The 11,904-nt window shown below is 38.2% G+C and overlaps 1 protein-coding gene across 3 annotated transcripts in view; it reads right to left on the bottom strand.

The window, feature by feature from the left end:
- NRXN3 (neurexin 3) overlaps positions 1-11,904 on the bottom strand; it is a 2,132,730-nt gene that overhangs the window by 1,958,590 nt on the left and 162,236 nt on the right. For all 3 annotated transcript variants that reach the window (XR_011169070.1, XM_069092330.1, XM_069092331.1), the window contains exon 4: positions 6,628-6,657. Coding sequence is in view for 2 of the 3 variants with exons in the window: in XM_069092330.1 (XP_068948431.1) it covers positions 6,628-6,657 (30 nt within the window). In the remaining variant the exon portion in view is untranslated. The remainder of the gene's footprint in view (positions 1-6,627; positions 6,658-11,904) is intronic.

The raw sequence follows: 11,904 nt of genomic DNA, 5'->3' as shown, positions 1-11,904 counted from the left end.
GAAGAAAAAGAAAGAAAGAAAGAAAGAAAGAAAGAAAGAAAGAAAGAAAGAAAGAAAGAAAGAAAGAAAGAAAGAAAGAAAGAAAGAAAGAAAGAAAGAAAGAAAGAAAGAAAGAAAGAAAAATTTTGTTCATCCTTCCTCAAGATCTGACATTCTAAGCTCAGCATCAGGCTAAAACCTAAAACCCAAAGCATGACCCATAATGGACATCTCTAAACAGTAATAAAATGAAGAGGAGAACTTTAAGGAGCCAGGTCCCTATCCTGAAAACTTAACTAAAAATCATTACAATAAGGTACAAAATATAAAACAAAGGACAAAGATTACAGAGAAGGTGGCAGACATTCATTCATGTCATATAAGACTGGTTACTGATGATTTCACCTTTGCTGCCATTTATTGGAAAGCTTGCAATTACATTTTAATATTGCAGCCCAAGACTTCCTGAATACTGTTTTCTTAACTCTCCCCTCAACATTCCATTCATCTTTTTTAGGTTAAAATACATATCCTTTCTCCTTCATAACCACTGCTGTGCCATTTGGCTTTAAAATCTGATGAAATCAGAAATAGTTGGATCCCCTTCTCATTTTATAGACCCTAAAGGGAAAAGATTCTAAAGGTTCTTTCTAGTTCTCCCCCTCTTAATCTTAGACCACTTGGGATTTTTGCAATTCCACAACACTTTTGCCAACAACAGCAATAAAAAAGGCCAAAGGTAATGTGAAAGGGGAGTAAACTCGGTCATCAGGGTCTTGAGAAGGTATAAGGAACTATACCACCTGAACTACATCACCTTGACTCTATAGGACTCAGTTCCTCCACAAAGAGAAAAAGAAGACCTCTCCACAAAAAAAAAAAAAAAGCCATAAGGAGAAGAAGGTGAGTTAAGCAAAACAAAGTGACCCTGGAAACTACAGAAATATTAATATATTTGGTTTTTCCTGCCTTTAATGTGCCTTTTAAATGTTGCATGGGGATTGGTGAACTGGGTGGTCATTCCCTCTCAACTCACCTCTGCACTTAGGAAGATACAATGATGAAAGAAAAGGAAAGATCCCGTATGAATTATTCATTGCTGAGCTTCAGCCCCTTTGTGACAACAATTTAACAGCACAACTAGACTAGTGCAGTGAGGGGAGCCACACAAAGTACACAGCCAGAAGGGGTATGCTCAGATCAGTGCCACCCCCTCACAAAAACAATGCCCCACAATCACTATCTTGGGAGTCATGCCCTTTCTTGAGCACTGGTAGTGCTTTTTCTCCATTAGACAATCAATAATATTATTGACTTGACAAAGTTTTGTTTCAATTCAATTCAAGTTTGACCATTTTATATTCATTAGGGTTGGGGTGAAGGGCAGAGAGAAAATGAGAAAAACTAATTTCCTAATTTGACTCTAAATTTGGGCATCAATTCTTCTAAACACTCAGTCTTAAAGTTTGTCAGAATGTAATTTTATAGCACCTATTCAAAATGGACACATGAATGAGGTGATATGCTAACGCAAAAGCTATTCAAAGTGCCACTCTGAAATGGATTCGTCACTTCTGACCTAAGTCAAACATATTCAGGAATTTTACCTAACCAAAGTTCATTTACAAGGGCCTTCTCTTAGAAGAAAATTAGCTGGTCGAGGCATCTGGGAGTTCTAGCTTTCATGACTGGAAACAAAATAGAACCTCAAGGAAAAAGGGGGTAACTTTTTATGTAGAAACCAACCTGCTTAAGGCCAGTCCAATTCAATATAAGTATATATTCCTCCCTTTTCCTCTACCCACCTGATCCCCATCAGAAGATCCCAAGACAGCACTGTGGTATAGGTTACACATAACATACTTTAAAAATAAAACCACCTGGGAATGCTTTATCAATAATAGCCAGTATGTTCGACCTGTAAGAGGAGAGAAGTAATATAGATTTGATCTCTTCTAGGTCAATCAATAAGACTCTTTATTTGAAACTTTAACTGTCACATTCAAAAAATGCAATACTGAAATTGGAGCTGGTCAATGACCTTACAAACCAATCACCAACCAAAACTCTTTAAGCACTCCCATAACTCTTTCTCTTCCTCTTCTAGTGAAACCAGAATTTCAGCCTTTTTGACTCAACTCTTCAACAGAGTTTTCCTACCTGTGAAGAAGCCTGCAGAATGTTCTCACTGAGACGAAGTGGAGAGATCCATTCATTAAGTGGGAGGAACTGGATTCAGGTAAATATTTCTATTTTATTAATTAACCACTCCTTCTACTTTCTCCCTTCTTCTAAAAAGCTAATCCAATTTGAATACCACGCCAAGTCCTCCATATTTTGCCTCTTTGATAGTTTTGATTAAGAATGGATGACTCCACATGAGCTACCCAAAAGGTGTTAGCTACTGAAAGGAATGTCAGAGCACCAGAGCAAACTCATTCAGCTTCTCTCATTCTCCATGATAGACAAGAAAAAGAAAGATTTGCCAAGTTTAAGGCCTTTCATTATTCCTTCCTTTGGCCATGCCTCAGAATGAAATGCCATTTCCCTTTCATGATTTCTCTCCCTACCCTTGACTTCCACAGCATGAATATTCCCACTTACAGACTTGGTTAGGACAACAAAACAGCAAAACAGACTTGGTTAAGACAACAATAAAAGTAAAACAGAAACAAAGGAAGGAAGACAAACAAATGAATGCTACAATATTCTGCTCAAAGCAGAAGGAAGATGATTAATCAACCCACCCTTTTCCTTCCACTACCTCTTTCCTCCCTGCACAGCAAATGATCTACTGGATCCCATTTCTCTCTCTCTTTCTCTCTCTCTCTTCCTCTCTCTCTCTCTGTCTGTCTGTCTGTCTCTCTCTCACAGCATATCATCCCAAAGTTCAGCAATCCCCATGCAATATTTAAACAATGCAAAATTAATTAATATCTCCATCCCCCACCCCAATCTCTCCTATATCTTGGTTAGCCTGTTACCTCAGCTACTAGAGAACTCCCCTTTGCATATAAAATACACTTCCCCTCCTCTAGCATCTGAAGCCACAATGTGTTCATTACCTGCATGACCCACTTCCTTCCTAAGAATAGGTAAGACCAAGGGGGTAAAGCACTATCAAGTTGTAATGGGAGACAAGCTGACTTCTAGGACATCCCCATCTATATAAATTCATTAAAGGCAGACAACAGGACTGGTCTTATTATTTTTGTTTTTAGTTGTAGTTAAAAGCCTTAAGTTCTGGTCTGGTTTACATTCATCAGAATGAACAATTTCCCCTGGACACATAAATATTTGAAAAAAGTACATCAATAGTTATAATAATGAAAAATAAAGTGATCTCTACCTTTACTTCTACCTACAGAAATGAAGTGGAAGATCCGATTAAGTAGAGGTAACAAAGGCGTCCACCATGGAGGAGGTGAGAGAGAGGAGAGCAGGGAGAGCAAGGATAATAACAAAACATCAGGACACAGCACACAGTCACAAACAAATGTAACACATAGACATACACACACACAAACAACCATAATGGCAATAGCACTACAATACATTCTAGGAACACAGCACAAACACAAAAGGAAAAGCTTAAAATGATGGCCAACAGGGCGACCAGCAAATTTGGTCCTGCTCACTGTTGAATTTAAGCTCTTTCCTTTTTCCAAATATTTTCCAGACCATGCCTAAGATGACAAACTGTGCATGCAAAGGCACTGCAGAATCACACACATGTTAAAACATACACGTTTAGCCAAGCCAGATGCAAACACAGAACACTGGTTAGAAAAGTAAGGGGAAAGTCATCAGGGGAATTATTTCTCCAATATTATACAGACATGAATGTGAGCCATGATTACTGAATTTGTATATGCACATACTAATGAACATAAATACAACATACATAAGTATGCTCATATATTTACACAGACAATCAAAAAAATGTTGTTGACTCAACAAATACAAAATATGGACCATTTTCTTGAAAGGAGGAAGAGGGCTAAAGGCAAGAACAATTGAAAGATCAACAGCTTTTAGATTTTTCAGGTGAACAGGAATTGGAAATTGGGTAGAAATTGGTTAACTCTGCTTGGGGAGGGAAAGTAATAGAAGAACAAATGTTAAAGTTGACTCATCTGCAACTACTAATTTAAGGGTTTCCTAACACTGTCCACCCAGAAGAACTCTGCATACTCTTCTTTGCAAAAGAATTCCTGTTTCACACTTCAACTTTAATATCTTCATTATCCAAACATTGCCCTAGTCAGATGTTCCCAAATTTATTTGACCTATCTCCCCTTTTAAAAAAAAAATTTACTCAGCGCCCCCCTGGAAATCTACTTTCTTTAACCCTTTAATGGTTTTTTTTTTAATTTGTATAATTTCAAACTACTACCACCTCCCCAATCATTCCAGCAACCCTAGTGGACAGTATTACCCACTTTGGGAACCTGTGTGCCTAGACAAACACTTCTTTTACTGCATATTTGGCTTACCTCTAGTGGGCCTACTAAGTTTGCGCTGATACATTAAGCTGGAGTCCCAGGGGTATACCAAAATATTATGCTATAAGCATAGCTGAAAAGCCACAGAGGTGTTCGTTCCAGGTTGTCCAAATAGCACCCATATCAATGTGACAATTCAACTTTCTGGTCCAGAAACATTGGATCCTCCCTATGAATTCTCCAGGAACTAGGTAGGGACCAGTGAATGTTAAACAACTCAAATGAAGATGAAATGACACCTTCATCTCAACTATCTCATCTACCTGGAGCTTGTTCCATGGGGAAAACCAAATTAATAATAGATTTCCTTGCAAAATCACTTCAAGAAAACAAAGAGTATAGTAAGGTTAGATAGAGAGGCACAATAGCCAATTGACTCTCCATTAATGGCTTGCTTTCTCTAGCACAACTTGCCTTCTGACCTGACTTTCACATTCTAAAAATTTCTTCATCTCAACCTTAGGCCAGTGGCTCTCCCTTCATGGTCTTGTGGATCCATTTACACCACCCCGAAACCACATGAACCATGAGTCAACCTCAAATTCACTCCTCAACATACTCATTTCACCATTTTCAGTTATAATTGCCTGTTGCCCTCATTAGCCTGCAATACAAATTGAGGTACCATCTCTTATTGGTACCTACTGGCCTGGGTTTTAATCTAATCTTCTATCTTCATTCTTTTAATACCATCTTGCAACATACATATCTCATCCATGAAACATCTGGAGATCAAAGGTCATTATTGGGCTATATTGGATGGACAAGTCCAAATCTGGACTTATAATTCTGTATCAAGACCATTTCCCTTCCCCTATTTCCTCAGCTAACCTTTGGGATACATGCAATCTCCCTAGCTTTTTTTATCTCAACTCTCTGATCCCTTGGTCTGGTCCAACTCCTTTAACTACTTTAGAAATACCTGATATATCAGATGTAAAGGGGTCACAGAAGGAAGACTGGCCCTCCTTTGTTGCCTTTGGTTTTAAGAACCAAAGTTGTCACAAGAGACCTAGCAACATTTCTGGCAATATAGGAGGGAAGTGAATATGAACCTTCTACTTTTTTTTACTCTCAGGCAAAAGAAACTTCTATGTGAACATTTGGTTCCTTATATTTTCAAAAGGGTAAAAGGTGGGGATAAAGAGAGGAACTGATCTCCAATACCCTATGCCAGGATGCCATCAGTGGATTCATCCTTTATTCATCATAGGAACCAGGGAAAATAGTACCAGCAATTGAGTAGGAGGGTGTGTGTGTGTGTGTGCACACGCGTGTGTGTGTGTGTGTAACAGGATAATTTTAAAATAAGCTCAGTTGTTGAACTTTGATTTAGACTGATAATGTAGAAAATTTTTTTCATTTTTTTTAAAGGCCCATTCAAAGCCCACCCTGCGCTTAACTGAGCTAAATTTCATGAACATTTTATTCCATGTATATTTGAATATTTTAGGTTGCAGATGCTGAATTTACAGACCTTTATATGCAGTTTTCTTCTGGGTATATAATGAGTTAGAATCATGCCATGAGGGCATTAACATGTTCTAGCAAGAGTGTTGCTCTTATATATATTTGCATATATATATTTTTTTTAATAAAAATAAAACTTCAAGGACTGCATTTTATCAGAAAGGATTTCAAAGTGACTATACTAGACAATGAAAGATAGGAAGAAGACAAAGGGATAGGGATTTTTGAAAAGGCCAATGCCTCCTCCCACCCCCCAGCAGGGGAAGGGAGGAGAAAGAGAAGGGAAGGAGTTACCAGCTTTCTTGCTCTGAAATTAGCTTCATTCACCCCCATTATCACCACTGTCATGCTTCATTTCATGCTTCTTCCTCAGAGGCATAGTCCCTAGCACTGCAGGGACACAGCCTTTGGTATGACAAATGGTAGTGGTGCATGGGAAAGCAAAGGGAATGGAGGGGGGAGAGGGAAGTAATCCAGAATGTTGAGGAACCACAATGTTTCGAGTAGATGCCCTCTCCTCGGGGCAGACAGCCTGCCCAGCTAGGCACACGGCAGTACAGGCAAAGAGCCAGCAGCAGCATTGTCTACTATGACCAGCCAAAGGAGGTGGAGGTGGAGGTGAAAGGATCTGGGGCTAGGCAGAAAGAGGAGAACATGACCATAAAGGACCTACCTTGTTCGCTCATCATGAGATGTGAAAGGCCTTGAGGAAGAGACAGAGGAGAGAAGAAAAGAGAGACAGGAGGGGAGATGGGGGAGAAAAAAAAAGACAAAGTTATTATCCCAACTGTAACACTATCCCCAAATTATCATTGGGAAGATTACATATTTGAATAGAATTAAGGGTAGCGTCACAAACACACACATACATACATGCACACACACACGATGAGCCTGGCCAACTCTCCAGCTTCAGGCTTTAACCCTTGGTTTCCCAGTTAAGGAAGAGAATCCTGTTTTAGACCCAGTAATGGGACCTTTTTCTTTTCACCTATGATTCCCATTAAAAGTAGCATTTCAGTCAGGCCATGTAGATCCCAAGGAAAGAACCTTGGCACTTACCTCTAAAGTCATCTCTGCCTAACAAAAGAAGCCTTAGACAGCTCCACATTTCTTCCTACTTCATCAAACTGGGTTCTCCCCCATCATATCACTTACCTTGTATTGTTTCCCACTTGACACCTTTTCCCTCTAGGTCCCTATTCCCCCTAAGACAAAATTTCAGAGTTCTAAATATATGAAACCACCTGAGCTGAGAGTAGGGACACCTATATCCATATAAACAAATGAAGCCACCTCTGCATATGTTTATTATGGAAGTCAAGCAAAGTTATTAAGAAAGAACATATTATTTGCAGATGAGTTCATCTTGAAAAGGCTATTAAAGTGAAAGATTTCTGACTGTTAGCTAATTGTTCAGATATTTAGTTTTGCATCACTGTTATTATTACTACTGCTGTTACTTTCCCCCAAATCCAAATGATCCAGAAAAATGTTTACCCTAAAAGAAGTTCAGGGAGAAAGGAGGATTGATAAAAGAAAAATCTCCAAAAGAATACAAATTTCTAAATGATTTTTGGAGATTAATACAGATTTAGAAAAGTAATCAGAAGCAAAATATGGGTCAAACTACTGCTTTTGTAAGGACCAATAATATAAATGCTATATACATAGAGATATATAACATAACCATAAAATCATGGAGCATAGTTACTCTTAGTAAATTGATTTAAATAAAATACTCATTGGTAAAGGGAGTTCCTCACAAAGAAAATCATTATCTGTTTCAGAAAAAATTGGTGGGTAGAAAGGCAGTGTGGCATACTGTCTATGCTGATTCCAAGGGTCAGGAAGTCTGAAAGACCTAGAGTGAAGTCCTGCTTCTGACAAATAGAAACTATATGATCATTAACCACTCATATAACCTCTTAGTGCCCTTGACCAACTCTCTAGAACTATAATAAATTACAGGACAATGGCAGAGTTAAATTGGTAGATTAGGTTTCCATATTAGTAGTTTTTTTTTTACCAATGAAATAACACATTCCAACCAAAAAGTATTGTTGGGAAATTATACCAAATAATTGGATACAAATGTGCCTTAGAATAAGGAAGAAATGGAAGCAGTACCTGTCAAGATCACAGATGATACTGATGTTTCTGGGAAGAAAAGAATTTCAAGCTTGCTTCAGAGAAGCCTCCTCCGAAGCATGGCCCAAACTCAAATCTCTTGAACCATTCTAAGACTCCTAGCACTAGCCCAAGCATCCAATTTCAGTCAAGAATAAGATTTCACAAGTACCTTGTAAGCACAAGAGAGATTCAAGGACCAGTGAACAGAAGAATGTGGGTGAAGCAGATGGTTCAGTTAAGGAAAGATATAGAAAATACACCTGAAAAGGTAGATTGAAGATAGAGTAGAGGACCTCAAATGCTAGAAGAAGGAGGGATGATTTTTGTTCTGTGGATAATGGGGAGGCATTGAAGATCTTTGTGCAACTGAGTGTGGGTATAAAAGTATTATTTTTAAATGAGACTTATGGATGTGGGCAAAATGAAAGAATATTAAAAAAGCATGAAAACAGAAAAACAGATAAGAAAGCAACTGTAATATTCCAGTTTTGAGGTGAAGGAATAGAAAAGATGGATTAAAGACATTGTGAGGGAAGAAATGAGAAAGTAGTAACTGGCAAAATGATGCTACCTATACCAATTTAGGGGTTGGGAAAAAGAGGTGGGGGTAGGACAGAATATGTTACTTTGATGTATGCATGTGATACTGTGATATATAATGATTACAATATTTTTGTTAAAGCCTCTCTGAGGGAGGGAGAGGGAAATAGTGGCTCTCTAGCTGAGGACTAGGTAAGGCTGTTCAATTTCAGTTGGCTTTTAGGTGAATCTGTCCGCTTGGTTCAGTCAGCAGTGAAAAGCTAGGGCCAGACTATCTGGAATCTCAAGTTCAGAAGTGCAGAAAGAGTTTGAGAGAAGCATTAGTTCATAGATTTAGAAAATGAACAGTATCAGACACAGGCTCAGGCCACAAGGCTTAAGGTCCACATAGAAGAGTTTGTGGACAAAGCCAACAGAACAGTCAGAACAGAGATGGGGAAAAGGGAACCAGGAAATATAGGTCTGCAGGCAAGGTGAAAGAGGTATCAAAGATTAAAACCCATTGGGAAAATGTCCTCAGGTTATCAGCAAGTTTGAAGGAGAAGCTTGTCCAAGTTTTGCCCAGTGGGCTGATGGATAATTGATCCAGAGGTGATTGAATTGAAGGACTGGTAGGAAGAAAGTTCCTTTCAAGATCCCACACTCTCATATGCTTATATTACAGGCTGGTGGAACTGACTCCAAAGAGCTGGAAATGACACCCTGACCAGTCACTCCCATGATGATAGAATTCTAAATGAGTTAATAGAAAGGTGCAGACCAAGAAAAAGAAAATCAAGGAAGAAGAAGCTAAAGAGAATAGGTATATATTCTATTGCTGGTATAGAGGACCTAGATTAAGATTACAAGAACCTTTCAAGCTATGAACTAAGTTTTTAATCTCTTCCTGTATGTTCCCCTATAAGACATCCAAGAAAATTCCCTTTTGAATTGATTAATAAGTTGGTGTGCTATTTCAAGGGAACAAGAAATAAAGGCAACTGAAAGACCATGGGATGTGAGGGCTAAAGGACATGAGATCAAATTCTACTTCTGATGCTAACTACCTCTGTAACCTCGGGCCTTTCTGGGACTCAGTTTCTTCATGTGTAAAATGAGAGGGTTGGGCTAGATGGTCTCTCATGTCCCTTACAGTTATACATCTATGATATTATATGAAAGAATAGTGACAATGGATGAAGTCCCCTTCAAAGGGACTTTGGAATTTAGTGAACCTCCAAAAAATGAGAGGGAATTGTGGAAATTTAAAACCTAAAGGAGGCACCGTGGAGCCAAGACCTGTGTTTTCTGTTAAAAGTTGATAGGATTGCATAGTACAAAAAGTGTGTTATACATCAAGGCCCTGTAATAGGGTGCCAGCCATTTAAACAAGGTAAGAGACCAAAACTGTAAAAAAAAAACACTCTTGGAGACATATCACTAATGCCCACTAACACCATTCCTAAACAAGTAGGATTAGACTCACTTTGACCATAACCAGAATTTTATAGTTGGAAGAGATAAGGAAGGAATATTGATGCATTTTTGGCAGAGCTGTGAATTGGTTCAACCACTTTGAAAAGTAATTTCTAATTTAAGGAAAGTGATTAAAATGTCCTTACCCTGTGAGTCAGAGATTACACTCTTTAAGCAAATACCTCAGGGAGGTTAAAGACAAAATGAAAGGTCCCATCTATGCCAAAATATTTATAAAAACTTGTTTTTGTAGTAGCAAAGAGCTAGGAAGTAAATTCCCACCAATTGGTAATATAGACACACATATGTACATACCTACCTACATACATACATATATACATATACACATATATATGCAAATAGTATTGTGCTTTAAGAAATGAGGAATACAAAGAAGTATAGGAAGACATGTTGACTGATAAAAATGAAGTAAGCAGAACCAAGAAAATAATATATGAAATGACTACAAAAATAGAAAAGGAAATTATAATAACAATAAAACAAAAGAAAATGCTGTGAAATTTAATCACCAGGTTTGGCACCAAATAAAGAAGTTAGTTATTATGAATATAGAACTCTCTATATAATGCTAGACTTTTGGATGTATTAACTAGTTTTGCTATTTAAAAAATCTTTGTTATAAGACATGTAGATGACACAAAATCTATCAACAAAAAAATTATTTTAAATACAGGGGAGACTTCTTCTCCCAGAACTATGGAGTAAGGACATAATGAGTCAAAGAGTTTGAAAAGTATGGACCCCTTTAGGATCCATAACCAGAACACTATGTGGGAGGGCCCCTGCAGCACCAACACAAATATTCACAGCACAAACAGCATAGTTCTCAATTGTAAAGTATAACAGACTATCCATATGGAAGACAGAAGCAAAACATTTATCCAGACACCAGGAAACCAAATCCATCCTAGCAAGAAAGAAGTTAATATACCATAACACAGCAGAGAGCCACACCATCCTTTAGCCTTCCCACAAACCAACATTCACAAAACCTAGCTATCTCCCCAGGTGTGTCCTCTCCTCCCCCCAGCTCTAACTGCTCTGACTCCCGGATTTCTGTGGACTCTGCTCCACCCTTCAGCAAACTCCTCCCATCATAGGCTTTACTTGGAGATTAAGTGATTTTATTAAGGTCACATAAGTAGTATATGACAAAGGAAAGATTTGAACTCAGGTTCTCTGACTCTAAGGCTTCTACTCATTCTACTATATCATAGCTTGATGAAAGAAAACCTAGAACCTACTTCTTAATGACAGAACACTGGAGAGGGACCAAGAAATGGTGAACATGTAGGAAGAAGTTTACAAGAGGAACAATCAACAGAATTCCCAGTCTTGGTCTTGGAAGAGAAAACAAGAGCCAAGTGTGGAACTGCTCAAGGTATTACATAAAGATGCTGAAGAGATGAACCAAAAGACTCGGTGTAATCCTGGAAGGGAGCTGGGAAGAAATAGTTTCCATTTGTGGAATTCCCTTCTCTCTTCCAAGCTAGAGACAAAAACACTCGGACAAGAAAAGACATGTTTTCTTCATAAGAAACTGAGAAACACTCAATTGATTATACCTCATTTGATACAGAGGAAGTAGTTGGGCAAAGGAAGATTCAGAGTTGACATCAAAGTTTTAATCCTGGGGCACTGGGAGAATAATAACAATGTTTATGTAATACTTTTGGCTTTAAACACACTTTCTTCACAGAAATCCTATAAGATAGGTGGTGCCATGAACAAAAATACAGAAGGGTTGGGGGTGGGGGAAGGAGAATGGTTTTAAAGGGGAAGATGAGTTCAGTTTTAGCTT

The sequence above is a fragment of the Petaurus breviceps genome, unplaced genomic scaffold (genome assembly GCF_028583685.1).
Source record: "Petaurus breviceps papuanus isolate PSGF00001 unplaced genomic scaffold, PetGlider_PUasm1.0 189, whole genome shotgun sequence".
Taxonomy (NCBI): Eukaryota; Metazoa; Chordata; class Mammalia; order Diprotodontia; family Petauridae; genus Petaurus; species Petaurus breviceps.
This window is presented reverse-complemented; position numbering and strand designations above follow the sequence as displayed.